Consider the following 23,972-nt stretch of genomic DNA (forward strand, 5'->3'; position numbering starts at 1 on the left):
CGAAAATTCTGACTGAGTTCAAACGGAAAGCAGCATTATTCAACCAAACATGTCAGATTCTCTCCTGAACCCCCTTAGCTTCTGCGTCCCCTTGCTCAGGTGGCCCAGCTGGAGACCACAGCTGCTGAGCAGAGTTTTAGACATGCAGGTTTAAAGGGAGAGATTGCTGGAGGGAGGTTAGTGCAGCGGGGCAGGGCGATGAGTCTTTTCAAAACAGCAGTCAGTGACATCAGGCGGCTTCCTGGGACATATAAACTGAAACATCAGCGCACTCTCCGCTCCGTCACTGCCCCACTGGCTCTGGCGTGGGCAGGAGGGGGATTGTGGGAAGCGAGATGAGCGTGACAGGAAGCGAATTGACTCGATCTAAACCCGAATGGATTTATCCCATCGCTCAGCCTCACCTCCCGCGTACGTGAGCGAAGGTGCTTTCTAAGGTGTGCAAATACGGGTTTATCTGGCCGCCAAACATGTCAAATGGAACCCAAAACATTTTAAAATCCAGATGCACATGTCAGTTTGAGTCTGCAGCGGCTGCAGGGACATCGGCTGTCAAATTTTTAAATGCAATAAATTCCTAATGAGGCAGAGAACTTAACCTGTCTCGCTTCCATCACAACTGATGCTATGTTTCTTAATAACTTGGTGTCATTAGTTTGATTGGACTTTGTCGTACCCTTGAGTGACATACCTGACCTGCCTGACTTCCTTGGGCAGAGCTTGGGGGTGGGGGGGTGGCGGAGTGTCCCCACAGTTACCTGAGTTGAAACTGCAAATAATTGAAAAGACCAGCAATGCACAGGTTGTGTGCTGGCACTTTGCACCTTTGCATAAGCAGTTTGTTGGCGTCCTGTAGGTAGATGAAGTAATAGGTTTATGTATAAGATAAGTACATAACATATGTGCGTTAACACATAAGGTAAGCAGGATATGGGCTCCTTGCCCCACCCCCAAGTGCAAACATCAAATTTCAGTGAAAATGAAACACTAATATCTTTCATGGCAAGTTCACTAAAAGTGATAAGAATATAGATTTATGTGTGTCTGCAAAATAGTCCATAGGCGTTCATGGCAGGGCCTCATCTAGTCATTCCAAGTCAAAGTAGAGTTAATCAGGGGGCAGTTACTAAAAGCTTGATAGTGCTTTGCAGGCCCTGAACTGCTGGCCATCACAGTGGTTTTGGAAGACCATGTTCCAGAGCAATCAACTGCGGCAAGGAAAAGGGATCATGATCTCCACTGGTCATGTGGTCCAGAGTAGGAAATCCAAATAATGCCCACACGTCAATCGCATACAGTGGCTCTCTGTCAGACTAGCTCAGGATGGAAGCCATTTCTCCATAAAATGCTCTCAGGTGGAATAGTAGTATCTTAACCATTAGTATTTTTAAAATGTGTTCCTGACGTGTGATGGCGGTTATCTGTCAGCTGCTCTTAAATGTGTCAGAATCACAAATTATGCCTATCAACATGCCAGGTGAGAACATCCACAGGCTTCTAACCTGGAGAATCTAAGAAACAGGCGTAAATGATGACACAGAGCGACGGCCCCTTTCCTGCATTGGGCACTGGAGAATTATAATTTCACCGAAGATCTCACATGCTAGGCAGGCATTGCATCAACGCAGACGTCTCAGAAACATCAAGCACTTTTCTGCACATTTAATTTATGGGCATGATTTTCAGTTGCCATGGGAAAGAGAGATCTGCATTCAAATGCACTGTGATTTGTGAGTTGACCATAGTAACTAATGCTAGGTTTGTGCATATGTTTTATGCGTAAGAGCAGCCTTTAGCAAATCGCCTATTTCAGCTTTAGCCTTTTGTTTTAAATACCTGTTTGGATAAGAAGTTACGCAGTACACTTTTATGCAGGTGTGCTTTAGAAAAATATAATCTTCTTAAGCTGGCCTGTACTTGCACACATAACTGGAAACCTGTGTTGTTTTTTTCTATGGGAGGGACATGTGGAATGCCCCAAATACATATATTTTTTGTGCAAAAGTGTCTCATTTGAAATTTATGAACCATTACGAATAACGGTTGGTTCCAAAATGGCTTTGCAGGGAATTCTAATACTGCCCTCTAGTGATGTGAAGAGGAACAAGCTACGGCAGAGAAATATGCCCCTTTTCCAGCTCTTAATCTGGAGGGTTCCTTTGCTCCAAAGGGGCTCACAAATCAGTGCAAGTGAGAGCATTATGCAGCAGTCGGAGAATACCAATAGAGGCATGTAGCATCCTGGTGCGATAGCAAAATACTACACTCTCATAATGTACATTATGCTGTGTAAATTGGTATGATTTTCCAGCTCTGTGGACAGGACTTTAATACTGAAGCTAAAATTCTTAATTAATTTAACCTATTTTACCTGCATATTGCACATTCTTGTCATCTGTTCATTCAGCCCCATTGTGCCCATTCGCACAATCGTTCCATTTTGTCTTGTGATTATAAGACCATGTCTATGTTTTACTGTCTCAGTATCTTATATTTATATGTCTCACATATTTATATTCTGTTTATAACTTTTTTGCATTATGACCAAGGAGGACGGATATTTCATTTCAGTGTTAGACCCAAGCGTCGTAGCTCTGGGACACAATAAAGTTACCTCAAGTTTGACATTTTCATGCTAATTTATATTACAAGTAGCCCTCAGAGTCCTCAAGCTCTAACTGTATTAATAATAATGCTACAGGAGTTAAAAGCACCTTCAGACCAAAATAAAAAACAAAGGTTAGGGATTTAAAGGATAGTTTGTATGATATAACGTACAGCAGATTAATTCATTCTGTATATAGGAAATGGTATGAGTTTGACATTAGCTTGTTAGCAAGCGACTGCCTGGTTGCAGTCATTGCAGTGACGGCTTCAGGGTTGAATGCAGGCTGAATGCAGCTTGCGTATGTCATGTGACGAGCAGGTGGTGTGCTGTAGTCTTGAGGCCAATCCACCACACTGCGGGGGGTGGAATCTCGAGACCAGAAACAGACTGGATTTCATTTCCTGACCTGTCACATGGCCTGATGTAGCTGAGCGTGGTGCCCTTGAAGGGGTGTCTGCTTCAATGAGATCGTTAGTCTTAATTAGCTCCTGTTCCTGTTACTCTGCAGTGCAGTTTAAATCAGACAGCTCCAGACTCTGCATTAACCGCAGTGAAGCCTTTTTTGGACATAATGATGTTCCTGGCTTGTGTATCCATATCAGGGCACTTCAGATCTGGACCTTGATTCCAAATCCAGGCCTCATTTTCAGTTCTCCCTGATTCTGATTGGGCACAGAGGCTTCACACCTGGAAGGATGTACAAACAGGTAAAAGAAGGAACACCAATAGCGCTCGGACCTTGAGGACCGTGATTTGAATGTCCCTGATCTATATGCTTCCATGCATCAATAAATTCTTAAACTCTTAATCAATCGAGCAGTCGGTGCAGAAATGCAAATACTATCGAAGCGAATGCCAATAGACTCTGGGTTTTGAAGCTGTATTGCCTACTAAACAAGGCCGATCAGGATGTTTCACATGCAGTGCCGGTCCTGGGTGTCCTGAGTGAGATCATGCTGAGTGCCACCTCCCAGAACAACAGAAAATACATTTTATTATTTAGTTTATGTAAAAACATTTCATAGCACAGGGTGTCTGGCTGCGCTGTTTCACAAGAAAAGTAGGGAAAATTATGGGAAATATCTAATGTCACAAAATGCAGTCAGAGGTATTCTGAGCTTTTCCCTCACTCTTTTTTGCTCCTTAATTAAATGGCTCCCTAGGCTTATTTAGGGCAGGCGGGCCCTGATCACTCTACAGGCGCAGTCCCCAGGCGCAGTCCCCAGGCGCAGTCCCCAGGTGGCAGCGATGAGGCCTCTGACCTCCAACGTTGCTGGTGTCACTCTTCTTTCTCTCTGTATGTTACATCTAAAGTGTGTGTGTGTGCGTGTGCGTTAGATCTGCGGTGGACTAGCAGCCAAGCTGTCCCTGTCCTGTGCTTCCTGGGACAAACCCCACGTTCGCCGTGACGCCCTGCATTGCAAATGTTCTGCTGGAATAAGAATAAATGAATTTCACATAACTGAAGCAGATACAGGTCTGAATGTTCTCAGTCAGTGTCCTTGGTAGACGGAATATCCAACTGGGGCCACTAGTTACACTGAAACAGGGCTGTCTTCCGAGCTGTACTGAACGTCAGGGTTGTCAGCAGAGGTTCACATCAAAAGACTTTATTTACCAGCAGACTGTCACACTGTGACTGCTGACTCAGACTTTGTACCCTGAAGAGTAGGACTCTGGAGGAATTTACTTCTGTTGGACTCTTTATTATTCTTCCTGTTGTGTTCGCACGTCACACCCATGCAGCGTGCCTCCCAGCGTGCTGATCTATCACCTTTAACTCTGAGGCAGTACGGTTTAGTTTTGTGTGAAAAACATCTTGGGCCTTCAGACGTCTTTCATCCCCATTCTAAGGGGCAGCCAGGAGCGCTAAAATGTGGCTTTTGGCAACCTATTCGCAGCTCTGTGAGAATCAGTACTGCAGCATACTGGCTAGCTGGGACCTCACAGGATAGATAGCGAGGTGGTCGCTATACCAGGACTGTCACCCATCAAAACAGAAACACGCAGTTACAGTACTACAGTGTAACTCAGTGGTGGCTAACTGGTCGATGACTGGCAGGTCGGTCACCAAGACATTTGTCATTTGTAGTCAGTCAACACCCCCCAACTGGCAAGGTATATACCCCCCCCCCCCCCCCCCCCCCCGCCCACAAGATCATCAAAATATACCACCTACACATATAGGAAGTTAAATTAATAATATTTTGTTTGTGCAGCATAGTTAAAGCTTTATCCCCTTGAATGTTAATATTGGCTCAGGCTGCAGGCTGAGAAACTCTAATTAACGCTTCTTCTGACACCGAAAACTCCTGCAGATGCCCTCAGAGAAACCTGTGCAGCGGTTTGAAGGTGCTGGGGACCGGCTGCATTGAAGGCGAGACATTATGAAGCATCGCGTCACTGCCTGCTGAGCCGATTTACTCTGATGTCATTATTCTTCTAAAGCTGGGGCTCAATTAACACATTCCTAAATATTGGGGGGGGGGGGGGTAAATAGATAAAGCATTTGGCTTTAAATATTACTGGGGTAGAAGGAAACAAAGGAAATGGGTGTCAATCCAAAGAGCCAATGAGGAGCAAGTGCAGGGCCAGTAGCTGGGGTGGGGGGGTGCGGGGGGAGTTGCAGACAGGGAAGAGGATACTAACTAATAAATCTTGTTTGGCTCCAGGTGCCTCTTCTGAAAAGGGGGACAAGGACATGGTAGATGGCATTCATGGTAGCACAGGTCCTAAAGCTGCCATTGATCTCCTTACTGCAAAGCTTACCATACCTTTACCTGCCACTGAAACGGCCCAGGACCCTGTGCATTATCCTCCCAGGAAGCCCTGCTGATAACTGCTGTCAGATGTGAATGGATTGTTAGGGGTGGACTGAGGAAACAACTGTAAGCACAGTAATTAGAATTACATCTGCATTGCTTTTAGTATGTAGAGAATCCCTGCATCACAGTTACCCCCAAAGAAGTTGTGCCTTAATGAGTTTTGGGGTAAATATTTTCTAGCTTGAGGGAGGGCTGGCTTTCTGCATGACTGAGACACATTCAGAGTTACGATTCACTCACTCCGGCTTCTCAAGTCATACAGTCTGACATTTGATTCACTGCGTGACTCAAACTAGGCATATTCATGTATGTCAAGAGATACGGGTGATGAATGTCCAAACGTGAGTGACAGCTTCAGGTTGGCTTTACAAGGTCACTACAAATGCTGAGAGGTGCTTCTTCGAAAAAGAGATGCGAATTATGTAGTAGGGAGGTTGGACATTATTTACAGTGGGTTTTAAATGATGTGCGTCCGTCCATCCATCCATCCATCCATCCATCCATCCATCCATCCATCCATCCATCCATCCATCAGGTTAGAGTGATGTGTTGCCTGAAGTGTATCCCAGCCAAAAACAGGGCACAAGGCTCTCGTACTCTCATGCATGGAATACCAGTCCATCATAAGGCACACATCACCTACATGATGTAGAATATAGAGGTGGAAAGTTCAGGTTCAGAAAGTACAAATCCAGACCAAGATTTAGTTTCAACCAACCAGTTGAGTATAAAGAGTCACATCCACAGAATACAAAATCTTGGTCTGGATTTGTACTTTCTGGACCAGAACTTTCCACCTCTGGTAGAATACTGTGTATATACTATATATAGTTATACAATACTGTGTAAATAAAATGTGTTAATACATTATATATATTTATAGGCATATTCATTTCATAACAGACATAGACTGACGTAGTTCACTGTGGGGTTTCCTTTGTTTTCTTTGCGGTTCCCCAAGCAGAGCGACCTGCCCTGTAGCCACCCCACCCCCCCCCCCCCCCCCCCGCTTCTCCACTCATAGTCCTTTCAATCTTCCGGGGACACTTAAGTTATGCTGGGTCTTACCTGTCATTGATTTTGCAATAAACTGCACAGCCCACAACTAGCAGCAGAGAGGGGAAACTTCGAAATGGCCCTGAGGCACATGCAGCCTTTTCTTCATGATGTCTGCAGTGGTCTGACAGCCCGGCCTCGTCTGAGAGACTCAGAGCTGGGCGATGTACTCAGGGCCTCCTCGTGGAGCCTTTGCATTACTATCCGGTGTTATTCCAAAACTGGTTCGGTTTAAGGTCTCCTTCCTTGTACTGTGACATGATGGTGTACAGCAACACTTCAATGCTGAACTAACTCAAAACAGTGCCTAGTTGAAATGTGCTCAACTAACTAAATTTGTAATGGGTTAGATGGAAACTTATTTTGAGAGGGTTTGGAAGATAACCTAAAAAACCTAAAAGTGAAATGTGTACTACAATGAGAGATGCTGTAACATTCTGGAAAGCAAATGAATTTGTTTCTAAATGTGTGTGCAGTGCTGTTTCTCTAGAACACTTTATACTTAGGACTGCCGAAAAGATTATGATGCATATCCAGATCTCGTTCTGCATCATTAGAGATAAAATTGTGCATCACAGTCTATCTGGTATCTGCTCTAGAGTTTTCAGAACCCCCCCCCCCACCTTGTGCTCTGTGCTGCCTGGGACTGGCTCCAGACCCCCCAGGACTACAATGAGCAGTGAGAAGATGAATGGACAGAATTTCCAGAAGCCTGTCAAGATTTTTTTTTAACCACTAGATGGCAGCCAAAGTCAGTCACCAAAAATCAGAGGTGGATATTTCAGGTCCAGGAAGTAAAAACCAAAACCAAGATTTCATTTCCAACCAGTTCAGTCCTCTGTGACTGTGACTCTTTGTACTCAACTGGTTGGTTGGAACAAAATTGTGCTCTGGATTTGTACTTTCTGAGCCTGAACCATCCACCTCTGCCAAAATCCAGACAAGGTCCAACATCCCACTGCCCCCCCCCCCACCCCCCATTTCCCAGAAAGTAACAAAGGAGATAGTGGAGTCCATTTCCCTCTGGTGACACCAAATACTATATTTATTAGGGCTTTACAAAGACTACAAAATTCTCAAGATGATTTAAATTGCTGCCTCTGTCTATTTACATGATATGCTACATACAAATGTACAAAATATAAAACATTTGAAGACAAATGTTTCACAGAAAAAGGGAAATAAACGGCAGAGTAGCAAAGGCTAAGCACTCACTGAGATGTCATTGCAAAGAAGTTGGAGACGACTTGGTTGGTAGAGCTCCAGTGACCGACACAGGTTTGGCTGTCTGACTGGTCTCATAACAGCGTGATACGGATGTATGGTCAGGGTGGCCAGCAGGGCACGTGATACATCTGTCCCAAAAAACCAGTCTGGCAGAGTGGGATGGGGCCGTGGGGCTCTCTGATCTGGGATCAGCTGCCCTCATGCACCAACATGGGCCCTGATCTGGATGTGATGTCTGTCCCATAGTTTGGGGAGAAGAGCAGAAGGCTGGCCTGTGAGTTTAGCACAGAAGGCAGGACTGTCCTGAGTTTGACACTGTTGATAGCACATCTTAAGTATTATTATTATTTTATTTTTTTTTGCAAAGCTGTAAACTGCAGATACTGAAACACCACAATGGGCTGAATTAGCTGATAGCACCAGCTGCATGTTAGCATTAAATCCTGCTTTTCGGAATGAACCACGGCGGGCCAGCGGCACCCGGAGCTCTCCTCCCACAATCCAGGTCAAACTGCACAGCCCGAAAAACAGAGACTGGGAAGCGATAGTTGTCCTGGATGACTTGGTATGCAGGGGTGGGGTCACAGAGGTACTGGCCTCTGATGAAAGCTGATTGGCCCCCGGAGGGCCCCCTTCCCTGTTACTCACCGATTCAAAACATATCTTTGGCTATTGATAAGGTTAGCCCCTCTGTGTGAATTATGTATGAATTATCTCATGCTCCCCCACCTTAAAAAGTCCTATAATTGCTGCTGCCAGTACGCTCGTATTAAAACTTGGGTTGGGAATTACGCTAAGGCATAAGAACGAATCGAATCTGATGGAGAATCCGACCAAGATAATTTAACAGCATATAAGCTCCAGTCTGGCTCTGTCCATGGACTGGTTGAGTATGTCAGGACAGATGCACAATGCCTTACTTCACTGCCCTGAACCATGGTTTGCGTTACACTTTTGGTGAACTACTTTTTGTTTTTTTTTTAAGTCAAACAGTGGTACATGCTTCTATATACGGTTTAGCTCCTGCATAGGCAAAAACGACGGATCATTACGGGACGACGCACACCTGCTAAAGTTTGGTTTGCATTTGTTTGTTTGCTTTTTCTCATCTGCAAGTTACAAGAATCCTCAGCAAGTTAAGCGTTTATGTCAATGTCAACAGGGCAGGATGCGTCTGAGTTAATGTGCGAGACCTCGTATTTACAGTCTACCCCCCACCCCCCCCGTTAGAAAAGTGTGCAAAACCAAGAAAAGAACTGAAATTGTCCATATCCTAACTACCCACTCACCTATCCATTCCTCGTCTACCTCGTTCGGTTTGTCAGGGTGAACCGACAGAAACATATTCATACAAAACAAATCAAAAGTAAACTCTGTGTACACGAAAGAGACGATGCATGCGCAGGAGCTCCATGACTAATGGGTTGTGCTCGTGACCGTTCAAGTGAATCCCCAGCTCAACTGGGTTAAAAAGACAACATACAAACAATCCCCTCCACTCCTTTGTTTCTCCATTTTTGCTCCTAGAAGTACTGTAAAAGAGTAAAAGTAAGACAAGACTGAAAGGATTTCTGAAAACCCTCCACCGTTTACCACCGCCTACGACAATATGTGCTTAGAGGATACGGATGCCGCTTTAAAGGCATATTGATGCGGCGGATTTTCGGAGCGCTTTGCATTCTGGGTCTCTGCGTTTTTTTGTCGATTTCAAACTGGACACTGCGGGAATTTTGTAGGTTTTTAAGGCAGTCGAAAAGCACCATTGTCAAAGTGGTTCCCTTCTCGGTCAGGCTGTAAAGGACGAGGTCTGAGCAGACCCTGTCTGAGAGTATTAGCAGCCACCAGTAATAATGCTGTTAACCAGTAAGGAGAGGGGGTGAGCGAAAGGCGAGCTTAAGGGAAAAAAAAAAATGAAAAAAACAAAGTGGAACAAAGGTAACAGTGAATCTGCGTAAACGACACGGGGAGCGTGTGTCGCTGGGTGCCCTTGACCACGCGATTGGCACTTCATCCACTGTTTCACAGTAGTGGTTGTTTTGGATGTAGCACAACTATGCTCTTTGTGCTTGTTGGTGACCGGGCCACTAGGGGCCCCCGGCGAGCGCCACGGGGCCCTGCTTCAGCCGCGCGGTTCGACTGAGGTCAGGGTGGGGCCAGAGAGGGCGCTCGACGCCTCTGTAGCACCTCAGTAAACAAAACGAAAATTCGCCCTGTAAACATCTGAAGTTAATACAAACTTAATACAAAATAAAACTCATCTGAGATTCCACTTTCTTTATAGTACATCTATATATACACACGCATTAAATCTGTAATCCGTCTGCTTCCTCTAATGTGCAGCTTGAATTTTGGCGACTAATAAAGGGTCCCGCTTCCAGTTGAGAATCGGACAACTTCACGTTGCCCCCCCCCCCACCCGCGTGAGTCGGAAGTAACTCCCCGTCACAGGAAGTGACATCACGCGGAACCTGCCTCCCTGTGAGAACCCGCAGGGTTTAACAAGGCCGCCCTCAAAGCGTCGACTCCAGCGAGGAGTCCAGCAGCTCGTCGTGGTGGCTGTCGCCCTCGCAGCTCTGGGCACTTGAGTAGTTGGCGGCTTCCTGTAGCTTCATCAGCATGTTCATCTGCAGAGAGACAGACAGCGTGGCCCGTCAGTGGGGGACACTGTCTAAAAGCACTCGCGCCCATGTTTGGCAGGTCACATGACACTCTACGAGGCGATTTGTAGATTCTGGCATTTCATGCGGCAGGATGTTGTACTCCAAGCACATTCGGCGGGTTAAGACTGATCAAGGTTGCAGGTTTGAATCCCAGGGTCAGCAGACTGATGCCACCATTGGGCCCTTGAGCAAGGCCCTTAATGCTCAGCTTCACGGACCCTGTAGGCTGGCAGACCCTCCGCTGTAGTTACCAAGCTGAATATTTGTCTGTGTGTCGCATGGAAAGCAAGATGTCGTGGGCAAAAAATTCCCTGTGAGGACCAATAAAATATTTTTCTTTTCTTTTCTTTCTAAAGATACAAAGATGCCCCTTTCTGGGCCTTCACCTCTCAGTCTTTGTTCCTTGTCTTTAACTCCAGCGCCACCTACTGCCTGGCAGGAGCAGAAGGTGAATCAACGGCTCACTCATCTTCTGACCTTTTCACCCCCGGCCAGAGTGAAGCTAAGTATCCAACCCTGCCTTATCTGCAACAAAGCCCCTCCACCCCTCCAGCACTGGTGTAAACATACAGCACCGTCCCCCAAGTGAGGAAGGGCCTGGCAGAGGAGGAAGAGGAGAGAATTCTGTGTCTCGTGTCAGACATCGCACCCACATCCCTGACATGCACAGCACAGCTGAATGGCTCTGCATTCATGCTCTGATGATTCTGATTTGTGTGAGGATTAGAAGATCTAGGCTGCCCCTCATGTCAGCGCCCAGCGGTTATTACAGGCGAGGTGGAATCAATGCCCAGTCATCCACACCAGCAGGTGCCGCCACTCGCTGAGATAAGTGCATGTTTGCTCTTTTATTTTCTTCTTCTTTAACTGGCAATACATACACTTTCTGACACCGCCGAGGACACCCTGCCTAACACTCCTACATTCATCGCTGGCAGCCCTGGAAGTGACTGCTTTCAAAACTCTTTAACTTCACTTTTACAACTAATATAGTTGATTAACAATTTAATTATAATGGTTTAGAATTCATAATGGTGTGTGTGTGTGATTGGGTTTATATTACATTGTGGGGACCAAAAATGTCCCCCAAAATGTGACAAAAACCTGTTATTTTAACATTGTGGGGACAATGCCAAACGTCTCGTATTTTGTTTGGTAACTTGTGGTTGAGATTAGGGCTGGGTAGAGCTTAAGGTCATCATGTTGGGATTAGAGTTTTCCCCATAGAAATTAATGGAGAGTCCCCACAAAGATATAATTACAAAACTGTGTGTGCGTTTCTCTCACCAGCGGATCCCCCTCTGTGTCACTCTGTGACATCTGCTTGCAAGTGGCGCCCTCTTTGGCAGAGCTGAACCCGTCGTATCCCACGTCCTCTGGCCGCAGTTGGAGGAGGGCCTGTCCATCATGCTGCAGGGAGGCGGGGCTCCAGGGGTACGTGTCCATCACCCACCTGGAAGGGTCCTCCCACACGGCTCTCTTACCATACAGCTGGGGAACAGAGGCATTTACATGAGGAGCTGGAACAGGGGCTCCACCCCCTGCTGCTCACCTTCAGGAAGACCTTATAAGGACGGGGACCCGAGCCACGAGTACCTGCAGCCCCTCCCTCACAGCCTCCAGCAAATAGGGCACCAGTGAGTAGTTCCACAGGTCGGTGAACCACACGCGTGAGCCATCAACGTCCATGGGGCAGGACAGGAAGAGCCGGGGACCTGTGAAGAAGAGGCAGTGCATCTTAGAAACCCTATTCTGCAGTGGTGTAGGTTTGTAAGGCAGAACCCTATTCTGCAGTGGTGTAGGTTTGTAAGGCAGAACCCTATTCTGCAGTGGTGTAGGTTTTTAAGGTAGAACCCTATTCTGCAGTGGTGTAGGTTTGTAAGGCAGAACCCTATTCTGCAGTGGTGTAGGTTTGTAAGGCAGAACCCTATTCTGCAGCGGTGTAGGTTTGTAAGGCAGAACCCTATTCTGCAGCGGTGTAGGTTTGTAAGGCAGAACCCTATTCTGCAGCGGTGTAGGTTTGTAAGGCAGAACCCTATTCTGCAGTGGTGTAGGTTTGTAAGGCAGAAGCCTATTCTGCAGCGGTGTAGGTTTGTAAGGCAGAACCCTATTCTGCAGTGGTGTAGGTTTGTAAGGCAGAAGCCTATTCTGTAGTGGTGTAGGTTTGTAAGGCAGAACCCTATTCTGCAGTGGTGTAGGTTTGTAAGGCAGAACCCTATTCTGCAGTGGTGTAGGTTTGTAAGGCAGAAGCCTATTCTGTAGTGGTGTAGGTTTTTAAGGCAGAACCCTATTCTGCGCATGGCACTACACCAAATATTTAAATTCTGGAGATGTTCCGCTAACCATCTAGCTAGTTATGATCCTCTGAATGTACTTGCTAGCTATTTATTTAGTTTTTGGAACATCTGCCCTACTGCTACAGACTTAGAATCTCAGATAAGGATCGTTAGTGCTACTGCTGATATTTAAATAATGAGAGCTGCATGTATCCATTAAACACCAGGTGTACACATACGTTAGAGCCTGACTGCAGGAAACCCATCACTAGTATGTGTATTGTGGCCACGTGACCACTGACCAATGGTGACGTCAGATGAGCTGTGTGCTTCCAGGAAGCCGTTGAGGTGCTGCCAGGCTTTCGGGATCCAGTCGATGACCTTGCTGAGGTCGTTGCTGCGCCCGCTCTCGATGAGCTTCCGTCGCAGGAAGCGCCCCAGGAAGCCCTTAACCGGCTCCGTGTGGTTGGCGCAGAGCACCCACCTGAGAGTCGCCACCAGGGGGCAGCAAAACGCAACACAACCAAGGCAAGAAAGTTTAGATTTAAAAGTCCATGTAATAAATGGTCATTACATAAAGTACATTGCTTTAGTTTTGGCTGCTGCCATGTCCCACCATTTATATACATAGGAATTCTGTACAATTTAGTATTCATTTCACGAGACATGTTTTACTTTACAGACTTTCAAGATCTGATGGAAATATAAAGAAGCATGTTCTTAAACGCAAGACATTGCAAGTCTGAGAAATTTATTTGGAATGTATAGTGTAAGATCTACTAAAGCAGCTAATTACTGAAGGTTATCAACCTCTTTCCTAGAGACAGAAGTGGAGCTGCTCAGGTTCAACAGCTCGGTGTGGCTAAATGAAGGAATTACGTAGTAAACATGGAGGCATTTTCTGGAGGGGAGGTAACACACCTGAAATTGTGGTGGAGTTCCAGGTTGGGTGGGGACGACACACCTTGGTTCATAGTGCCTATGACATAGGGGCTGAGGAGAGAGTAAACCCAGGGTACTGAGACAGAGGCAGTCTGTCTGAGGGCAGTGAGGTAATTACACCCCACTTAAGTTCCACTTTGACATTTTTATATTAATGTACATTTAAAACGAACCAAATCAGCGGAGCTTCTAGAATGGTCTTCAATGGGATGAGAGTCTGCAAGCTTTATGTCCCAGAAATCCATCGAACCCCCCCCCTCCGTGGTTGAGAACCACTCTGCTGCCCTCGGGTCCCCCACCGTGGACACACCCCCACCCAGCAGGTGGCACTCACCATCGGTGGTACTTGCAGTTGAGGAAGCCATTGAAGATGTCGCTGAGGGAGCCCACGTGGTGTAGGTTGTCCAGGATCACCACCTGAGGGAGCTCTGACTCGCTGTGTTCCGAGTTGCACTGCTCCGCTAGGGTGGACAGGTACTGTCGCAGGTCCTGCGGATGCATGCACACATATCAGGAGGGGCTAATGCTTTCATCGATACCGAGCCTGTGCATGCAGCCACGTCATATAATATTCGTCCAGTAACTTTGAAGAGAAATAGAGAAGCAGGTGTGGAAGGCCGATAGGATGAGGAGATATGGGCCATAGCGTCGGCTATGCTTATTAGCCTGGGCAGGTACATGCAGTTGGGTGAGAGTAACTAAGCGGTGGGATAGAATCGTCTGGCGGACAGAGATTAGGAGCATGTAGGAAGCAGAGAAGCGAGGCTATGGAGCCGTGATTTGGGGGGATTATGATGGGCTGTCGATTCCTGCTCTGCTTTACTGGGAATCTCTAGGGTGTACAAGGAATGAGAACTAGCCCCCGCGTTCAGTGTGTGATGATCCCACCAGCTATGGCATCCAAAGCCTACTTCCTCTTAAGTTCGGAATGGGTGCGTGAGAAACGGCTCCTTTCCTAGAACCGGGCTCCCCCACCTTGCTGGACTTGTGGTCCACGTTAAAGCTGACCACGTTGCGCTCAGTGACCTGGTGGCCCGACTTGGTGATGAGGAACTCCGCCAGCTTGCAGGCCAGGTAGGACTTGCCGGTGCCGCTGGGCCCGGACAGGATGATGCGCCGGTGCTCCACCAAGAGGTTCAGGTACCGCTGCATGATGGTCTTGGGGATGAGCGTGTCGAACACCAGGCTGTCGATGCTGTTCTCTCTCACACCTGGGTGCATGGAGAAGGACCAGAACTGAGCATCCAATATGCAGGGGAGGGTTTGCTGTTTCTGGGGCCACAGTCAAAAAGTCACTTCCTCTATGCCCACCTCAGATGGTTAGCTAGCTGGTTAGCAGAACATGCTGTTTCAGCACCTCCTAAATACAAGAATGTGTTTATTTGATTTTAGTGTAGTGACTGTTTGTGACCAAGAGGGGGCTCCCAACCTTTAGGGGACTAAATGCATGGTTTGAGTAGCGGTAAAAGTCACACAACACACAGAACACACAAAAACAAAATTCTTATTCTGTGCATTATGTTCGTGACTCTATGGGCTAAACGACAGGCAAACACAAAACGCATTAAACAAAAGGTCATCATTCACGTTGGCAGTTTAGCTGTCCTGTGTAGCACCGAGTCAAATCAACGCAAGGTCTTTTCCTCCCGTACACCAAAAAGTCCGCTGCAAACCACCACCATCCTTCACATAAAACAAATACATTACGATTTAACCCCCATGCAGCTGAAACAAGTGTCAGCAACAAGCGATTTTAATTAGCTAAATACAGGCCAAAGATTTAGAAGAAAAATCATCCTTACGTGATTTCTATTTAGAAAAAAAAACAGAATTTGCAGCTGAGTATCAGGGTCAGACTAAGCGGAGATTGAAGCACTCATGCTGGAGGCTGAAATAATGCTTGTGGTGGGCAGGACAGTCTAGCAGCCCATCAGAAGTCTATGTCCTGACCTCTTTAGCAGTGCGGACAGCAGTAAGTGGCAATTAATCTCAGAGGCATGTGAGTAATGGCCAGCCAGCACAATGCAATATAGCACCAAACAGGGATTATCTAGTGCTGAGGGGTAATGCACTTCATCGACTGTGCATAAATCACAGCTGTGTGCTCATCCCGCTCTCTCCTTCTGAGATGCTTCCAGGTGAAAGAGGATTTTAGCTTTCAACTGATGCGTCTACATACTCAATCGGATATTCATGATGACAAAGTGGGTGCATTTATGTGACTGCATGCAAACATTTAATTTTGCATTTTCAGTAATGAAATGCCTCAGATTTCACATCAAATTTAATCCGGAGGCAGAATTGCATAAAAGATGATTGAAATATCCTGCACCTTAATTAATATTTAAATTATTTATACATTAGTCAAAGTAATATAGTAATGGTGTTTAAAGTAATGTAAGCTAAAGAAGGTTATCGACACACTTCCTGCACTTTCCGTGAGTGGCTGCTTTCCTGAGCTCTGCACATGAAAATAAAGTGTCAAAGTGCCAATGGTTTCATGAGCAGTGTGATACACAGGGATCGTTTCACTTCGAAAGTAAACGTGAGCACGAGCCTTGCAAACGCTGTGTGATGATACTGAGTGGCTGCCGTACGTGTATATTGGAAATTGGTGCCTTTTCCTTGGTACTCCACTGTAACTTGCAACACTGGGTCATACGGGTTGCACAGATTTCTGAAAAACCGCCTGGACACCCGGACTGGGGCCCAAAAAGAGGACGTGCTCCGGGAATCCAGACGTATAGTAACCCTAGTCAGACAGCTTTCAGCAGCCACTAGCATGCAAGTTTGGCCTGGTACGTTTCTGATGGGTCGAGGTCCAGGTCGGGCTGCTACCTTTGAGGCTGACGGTGATGACGTTGCTGTCGCCCACCAGGTAGCCACACGGCAGCAGCTCTGGCACCTCCGAACCGTGGGCGCGCACCACGTCGCCCAGCCGGTAGCCCACGATGCTGTCCGAGGTCAGACCCAGGCTGCTCAGGGGGTCCACGCGGAACACGTACTCCTGTCACGGGGTAACAGGGGTCACAGGGGTCACAGGGTTATGGGGCCACTTGCCCGTTTCCACACACAGGTTGAATTCGAGGCATGGAGGGTCTCTTACTTTGAACAGGCGCCTTATTACTCCATCCAGAACGTCCCATTTGGTTTTCCCGCTCACGCCGATGGAGCCCATAAGATACTCCAGCCGTTTTGCACCCTGGATAAACAAGGAGCGGATTCAGCCATCGAGCAGGAGAAAAATGAAAAGCGTCGACTGACAAACAAAGGGAGCGTGTGATTGGTGGATGGCCCAGTGTAATGTAACGCAGAAGCCCATTGGCTCTGGTCTGCATTAGCACTAAGCCGTGGGCCCTTGGCCACACCTTCGTCCTCCTGGAGCTGCTGGTGATGGCGACCACGATGCGCACGCTGCGGCCCTCCTTGCGTAGGTTGCCCTCGCTCCCATCATCCAGTAGGATATCTGAAATGTCCAAAGCAACAGTCATGTCCAGCCAAAAGGACGAAGCAACTTCTTCCCCTATTATGTGGCTGTGGGCCAAACAACGCCAGTTACACAAATTCACAACAGAGAAGTAATTCATCCATCCATCCATCCATCCATCCATCCATCCATCCATCCATCCATCCATCCATCCATTCATCTATCCCTCCATGCAATCCATCCATCTTCTGACTGCTTTTGCTGGTTGGGGTCGCAGGGAGGCAGTACATTCTATTAATTATTTATCTTCTCATTAGGCGAATTAAGTAGCATCTCTGTTTAATATAGGAAATGGATCCCTGCTGATTATTCATAACAAATATTGACAAATTTAAAAATAACAAAGATAACAATGTGTTATTAAAAATGGATGCTGTGAGGCGCGTCGTAATTTTGAAGGTAATCCTACAGGCATTATTTCTGCTTGGACTGGAAGATGAGGTCAGTGTGAGCACCTCACACACTACACAGAGGAGCTGATAACCTTCCGCCTTCAATTAGAACACCCCCCACCCCCCCACCCCCCTCCCACTCTGCATATATTCCAGCCCATTCCCTTGATTCCCTCCAGTGAATGTGTGAAGTAGGGGTGGTACAGTGGCGCAGTGGTTAGCACTGTTACCTCACACCTCTGGGTCCAGGGCCTAAGTCTCCACCCTGGCTCCATGTGTGTCCAGTTTCTCCCCGTGTAGATGCAGGGTTTCCCCCCACAGTCAAAAAACATACTGGGGTTAACTGGAGTTTCTAATTTGCCCATTAGAAACTCCAAGTGTGCGTGTTGTGTGAGTGCAGCCTGTGATGGGTTGGTACCCCATCCTGGATTGTTTCCTGCCTTGAGCCCGTAGCCTCCAGGACAGGCTCTGGGCCATTCATGACCCTAAATAGGACTAGTGGTTACAGTAAATGGATGGACGTAAAATGAAGAAAATTACTTGATTTGATTCTCTTTTCTCTGGACATTAGTCAGATCTGGAAACCCTTGATAACAGGGCAGCCTCTTCAGATGGGAGGTGCAAGGTGAGCTGCTTTGCTGAATTCAGTATTTGGGTGGTGTCTCACCCTATCTGGTGTGTCAGAGATAACCCGGTGGCTGCCTAACTCTATACTTTGGAGGTTCTTGTGAATTTTGTCCTGCCATAGAAACACCATGCCTCATACTCGCATTGGGAGGAGATAAGAAGGAGGGCAATCATGTAGGCCTCATTTAAGCTTCCCTCATTCCGGACCCCGGGAGCACGTTAGTGTGGACGGTGGCCCCGTCCCTCACCTGACACAATGGTGTCGCTGATGTTGAGGTTGTTCAGCGACATGCCCAGGGACTGGCGCGAGGAGGTCGAGGAGGTGCTGGAGGTCTCCGACGGGGGGCGGGCGGCCTTGGCCGGCATGGCTGTGGGTGTGCTCCCCCCGGTGGACTTCAGCCGGTCATTCTCAGCCTTCAGCGTCTCGATCTCGTTCTGATGGGGAGACAAACCACGTGCATGAACAACTCCAGAGCTAAGCCCGCTTAAATCCAGACAATTATGATCTTGATAGTTACTTCATTTGGTCATTTGCCTTTTAATCAATTTTCCCAACCCAAGAAGACCAAGTTACATAATGAAAGGTCACAGATGCGAGAGTTAAGGAAAAGTACCAGGCACCGTGCATGTTATCTTTCCTATTGTGTGAGAGGAGAACCCCCCCCCCAAAGCCAAGTGATGGTGGTGGCTCTGTTGCCACAGACTTTTATTGTGAAAGGCAGGAACAAAGAGCAGTGTGGGCTGATACAGACACAGTGGAGCCACCTGTCACCCAGGGCAATGTTGTGCTAGTCTTTCCAGACAGGCAGACATGGCATTTGAACGTGACATTAACCTACTCTGACACCGAATGCCCCCCCCCCTCCAGCCAACATAACATCCCAGCCCACAGGGAGATCGGACAAAGGCCTCTCACACAACAGAAACTTTTTTAGGAATCAGGAACTTCTGTCACGTTTCCACCGATGGAACTCTGATTGAAGTACCTGGGAGGTACTTCCTGAACATTTTTCTTTAGTACTTACTCTAGGGTAGCTGATTTTCATTTGACCGGGAACTACTGGATGGGGCTTATAGACCTGAATGGTTAACCACAAGCACCAGTACTAACTTGGAAGTTACACAAAAAGGCGAGGAAAAGAGAGAGTAGAGGCAATTGTTTTGTATTACTGTATAATTACAGGCAGTCCCTATGTTATGAACGAGATCTGTTCCCTAAGTCTGTCTAAGTAAAATCTGTAGGCAAGTCAGAAAAATAATAATAGAATATATACTAATTATACATTAATAATAAAAGTAACAACATACAGTATGGTACTTTACTGAACCTGGAGCCAAAGAACCGCTGAAACTGCAGAATGTTTTCATGAGCATCAAAATTGTTCATGCGTGTGTTATTATAAATGACTGTATTTACTTTTTAATATAACAGGCTTTATGAGTTGTCCGTAAGTCAGACGTTCTTAAGCCAGGACCAGTCTGTACAGTAAATGCATTAATGAATACCTTTTTGTTTGTATCCATTTTTCCACAATTCGATATCGAAGTGCTCTGGCTTTTCCTTAAGTTTTTTTTATAGTGGTGGACTGATATGGAAATTATGGAAAGGATATGGTGTTATAGGGCTGCCCCCACTGGTCACCCTCCCGGCTGGACCCCCACCCACCTGCATGCGGTTCATGGCCTCGCGGATCTGGTCCAGGTGGTGGGCGGAGCTCAGGGCCTCCAGCCGGATGTCGGTCAGTTTGAGCTCCTTCTCCCGCAGCTCGTTCTTCAGCTGCAGGATGATCTCGGCCTCTGCCTCCGTGCACTCACATAGTCTGAGGGGAGGGACACATGTGTGTTCAGGTGGCCAGCAGAGGGTGTTGCGGGCAAGAGGCTACGTCAGTTGGGTCATACACTGTGCGCCTACAGCTCGTGAGTGACTGGAGGTTAAGCAAAGGCAAGCAGGACACAGGCAGGTCACACCGTCTATCGTCTCCAATCAGCGGCAAGTGGCCCACAATGCGCAGCAGCATCCAGCTGCTATTCACAATCCCAGGCGGTGTGTGGCTCAGTGAGTTAGGGGACTGTGCCTGTCATTGATGGATCATGGGTTCAAATCCCTGGGTTAGCAGAATAATGTTACAATTGGGCCCCTTAAGTCCCCGTCACTCCCGGAATTACGTCACCCTACTCCTGAAAACTAGCAGCTAAATTAAAGAAAATGTTAGCGTTACCATCTGCAGAAAATGGCCCTTGGATGGAAGTCGGGGGACAAGCCTTTTAATCAAGACCCTTGCTGATGGACATGTGAGGCACTCCCCAATGTTAAAAAGTGACTTTAATAAGTGGGGGGGGTGATTTGCTAAGTGCCTATAAAGGGTTGGGGATGCCCAGCAAGGATGGACACCCAGCTAGCAACAGGTTCTGTCGCTGCACAATGAGGGTCTGGTCACCCCCACCTTTTCAGCTTCAGTACCATGTTCAGGTGATAAGGTGAGGGGGTGGCGGGGTCATGTGACCACACGCATGGTGTTAGGAGGCAGGCAGATGAGAGAAACACCCCGCACGCACGGCCCATGCAGCGTGTTACCGAGATCTGTGCTTGTAGATCACGTGACCATTTTGCCTCCTCTTTGGCATCCAAATGGGAGAAGACTTGCTATCGCAAAAACACTTGCTACAGACAGACAGAGAAGTGAAGGAGAGAGTGAATGAGTGAAAAAAGGGAATGAGGCTGAGGAGGAATGAAGGAAAGGAAAATGGAGAGTAAAGGGCTGGGCTGCATGAGGTTTGGGATGGCGCTGGAATGGCGGGTGTCTGTCACGTGTGTGTGTGTGTGTGTGTGTGTGTGTGTGTGTGTGTGTGCTGTGCCTGAGCTGCGTGTCTCCTGTGTGTGGACGGACTCACTCTGAGTTGGAGGGCGAGGCTCTCAGGTTGGACGTGCTGCCCTGCCTGGCAGTGTGCTGGAGCTTAGGTGACGATGGCTGCGAGGAGTCTGTTTGCTCCTCGATGTCCGAGTGAGACGATTGCGGTTTGGCCGACTTCTTCTTGCCGCCGAAGGCCTGTTTGAAGGAGCTGCGGAGCTGGAGAGACAGAAGGTGCCGCACGGGTTAGTGGGAGGAGCCGACTCCTGGGGCCACTGCGTACGGCACGCTCTCTGGGGGGGAGCATGGTTCAGGCTGAGGTACGCTCTCAGCGCTGTGTGGGTCAGCGGATTTGGTATCTGTGCCTGTACTTGGAAGGTCGCTGGTTCAAATCCCATACTGGTTCGAATGTTGTGCCCTTGAGCGAGACCCTTATCCACCTGCAAAATGCTGGATGGACACCTGACCCTATGTTCAGACTCCAAGCTTCACTCTCGCCACTATATGTGTGTGGGTGTGTCTTTAAAAAAATAGCATAATGGGATATCTACTGTAAAAAGAAGCATCACAGTGTACCTGTATCCATACTTGTATAAACGGCAAGTAAAGTATCATTTCAGGGGAAGAAAACCACTGCAGAGGATGTCGTCTTGCATAGTTTGGATCTCCAGCCAAAATCCCGAAAATCTCACTTCTGACTAAAGCTGCCTGCCCGTTTGGATGAAGTACGGATTCAGCCCTGAAAGCAGGTACTGTAGGACTTGAAGCTCAAAGGCGAACGCCTCTCCAGTCTTTGCCCCGCTCTTGTTCTTTATATATAGACTCCACGACGAGAGCTGATTCATTCTCGTGATGCCGAATGCGATTTTTGCTCCCTCACAGACACTCATGCAGTATCAGATTTTTAAAATTGGGTTTTGCACTTAACAGCTCGATGGCGTCGGCGCAGTCAGGACCGGCGCTGCCCAGACCCGCCCTTACAGAAACACATTCGTGGTTGTGTAGATTTTCTACCATTTTCTTTTCAGCTGCGGAGATGTTATCAGCTGGCTCAGTATCCATGCACTTACAACCTCTGGGCTCATTAAAAATAGGTAAATGTCTATTGGGGGGGGGGGGGGGACTGACCTTCACAGGGACACTGGGCCCTGGGACACACTCACCATTACTGTGCTGCTTGAAGATAGTCTGGGAGGGGGTGGAATTTCAGGTCTTAAAGCCACAAAACATCATGATTCTAAACCCTGAGTTCTGATTAAATCTTCTACTGTTCTTGCAAAGGCACTGAGGAATCTGACGTTTCGCCGTCTGTGTAATTAATCACCAGCCATGTAGGATGTTTGCTTCCCCCTAATGCAAACCCTAATATTAGCAGCGTAGCTCACATGTGTACAGCCGACAGCGATGAAAGTTACCTTGTACACAACCATCTGTTCCAAGCTCGCTCACCGGCAGTGCAAAGGATTCTGGGTAATGCCACTCATTACATGTTTGTGACTGGGTTTTTTTTTTGCATGCTGGACTTATCTCATTACAATCAGACCCTGTGCCCCCCCGACTCACCCCAGTCATTTACGTCATTACTGCTGCATCATTCTGTGAATAAGGAAAAACGTGACTCAAAGTCAGGTTTGGTGACTGAAGTAAAGCTGTGATTATGGGTATGTGTGACTTTCCCTGATAACGAGTGATTGGGGGGGGGGGGGGGGGGTCGTGGTAAATGCTGCTCTTTGAAGGAAACAAGATCTAATGGCTCAGTTCCTTGCATCGTCCCTTTTCCTTTTTTTATTAGGTGACGGGGGTTACTAGGTTTATTCGCAAAATAATTACTAAGGTAATGATAGGGTATGATTTGAGTCAGACTCGGACTTAGACATCCCATAATATCATTTCATTTTGCATGTGCAGACTAGGTTTAGCAGCACAAAAATACTGGTAATGCCGGACCTAGTGCCCATGATCTGCATTGTGAACATACAAGGCCGTACCCCTCTGTTCTGTCAGTGGATTTAGGCTAGTGCTCTGAATTTACTCTCTGTAGGAAATGTGTTATGTAAATAAAGTACCTAGTATTAGAAAACTTTTTTGGCACAATTGCTGCTCATTCTACTTTTAAGGAACCTAACGCAACAGCCACTCGTTCTTATGACCGGCTGGTTCTCACTGCAATGCAAAGGGGAGTGTATTGGGTTTAGGGCAGGCAGTCAAATTTGAGCCTAAGGATCACAAAGGACGGCTCTCAAGTACGACGCCATTCCCCTCGTTTGTACCATAGAGCGGATCAAAAATAGTCGGATTGTCGCATCACTACTCTGGAAGGTAGAAGCCCAGGTCTTCCAGAGATTTTTCATGCCGGGGTGCCGAGGGTCGGGTTGGCCAATGGGGCCACTTTGCACCCGCCCCCCCACTTACCCAGTTCTTCTTCTTTTTCTTCTTGGCATCCACGTCGGCGGCACTGCCCACACTGGAGTGACTGGCACCACTGTTGATGCTGGACATGCTGTCGGACGAGTGTTGCCGGCGGATACGCAGGTCTGGGGGGCAGGTGGGGGTGTCAATAGCTCCATTAGAACTCAAACATCTGCTTAAGCTGAATTGGGGGTTATGGGTGTCCCGCCAAGGCACGGGCATAGATGGGCCACCTTTTCCCACAATGCCGAGCGGTGCCTCTGGACTGGGAGGAGCCTACCTTTCTGGGCGTGGTCTGGGCCGTTGAGGGCCACCTGGATGGCCGTCTGCGCGTCCGTGTTCTGGGCCTTCAGGGCCTCGATGGTCTCCCTCAGCTCGGCCAGCTCCGACTCCTGGGGACACACATATACAAGGCACCTGTCCATAGAAGGCTCAATAATGAATATCTCTCTTTAAAGTTGTCACTGCAGTTGGTCATAGTCATCTTGATATATTGCTTGAAATTAAACTCGCTTAGCAGGCTGACTCACAAAGAAAGGCTAACCTGTGTGTGCATGACTGACCTAATCCAGTTTTCATCACGGCTCTCAGCTATGCCCCCCTCCTCACTCACA

At 47.5% G+C, this 23,972-nt stretch overlaps 1 protein-coding gene and 1 long non-coding RNA gene across 11 annotated transcripts in view; one reads left to right on the top strand and one right to left on the bottom strand.

Moving 5' to 3' along the window:
- Positions 1–7,505: 7,505 nt before the first annotated feature.
- Positions 7,506–23,972, bottom strand: part of nav3 (neuron navigator 3) — a 127,628-nt gene continuing 111,161 nt past the window's right edge. For 3 of the 5 annotated variants that reach the window (XM_048970427.1, XM_048970406.1, XM_048970396.1), the window contains exons 24-39: positions 23,639–23,750; positions 23,362–23,483; positions 20,993–21,168; positions 20,676–20,762; positions 19,767–19,920; positions 18,349–18,535; positions 16,963–17,060; positions 16,701–16,796; positions 16,433–16,601; positions 14,570–14,805; positions 13,929–14,083; positions 13,574–13,645; positions 12,955–13,136; positions 11,973–12,091; positions 11,664–11,867; positions 7,506–10,340 (exon numbers count right to left, since the gene is read on the bottom strand). In XM_048970427.1, the coding sequence (XP_048826384.1) occupies positions 10,227–10,340; positions 11,664–11,867; positions 11,973–12,091; positions 12,955–13,136; positions 13,574–13,645; positions 13,929–14,083; positions 14,570–14,805; positions 16,433–16,601; positions 16,701–16,796; positions 16,963–17,060; positions 18,349–18,535; positions 19,767–19,920; positions 20,676–20,762; positions 20,993–21,168; positions 23,362–23,483; positions 23,639–23,750 (2,283 nt within the window). In that variant the 3' untranslated portion in view covers positions 7,506–10,226. The remainder of the gene's footprint in view (positions 10,341–11,663; positions 11,868–11,972; positions 12,092–12,954; positions 13,137–13,573; positions 13,646–13,928; positions 14,084–14,569; positions 14,806–16,432; positions 16,602–16,700; positions 16,797–16,962; positions 17,061–18,348; positions 18,536–19,766; positions 19,921–20,675; positions 20,763–20,992; positions 21,169–23,361; positions 23,484–23,638; positions 23,751–23,972) is intronic. The other 2 variants (XM_048970437.1, XM_048970417.1) reach the window with 1 other exon arrangement.
- Positions 12,099–12,759, top strand: LOC125704664 (uncharacterized). Of its 6 annotated transcripts, none has more exons than XR_007381209.1 (4): positions 12,099–12,178; positions 12,323–12,394; positions 12,503–12,610; positions 12,647–12,759. It is a non-coding gene; the product is annotated as an uncharacterized LOC125704664 (long non-coding RNA). The 6 variants fall into 6 exon arrangements; XR_007381213.1 differs by having other exon boundaries at positions 12,173–12,214; XR_007381211.1 differs by having other exon boundaries at positions 12,175–12,250; positions 12,287–12,394.

Source organism: Brienomyrus brachyistius, chromosome 1, assembly GCF_023856365.1.
Source record: "Brienomyrus brachyistius isolate T26 chromosome 1, BBRACH_0.4, whole genome shotgun sequence".
Taxonomy (NCBI): domain Eukaryota; kingdom Metazoa; phylum Chordata; class Actinopteri; order Osteoglossiformes; family Mormyridae; genus Brienomyrus; species Brienomyrus brachyistius.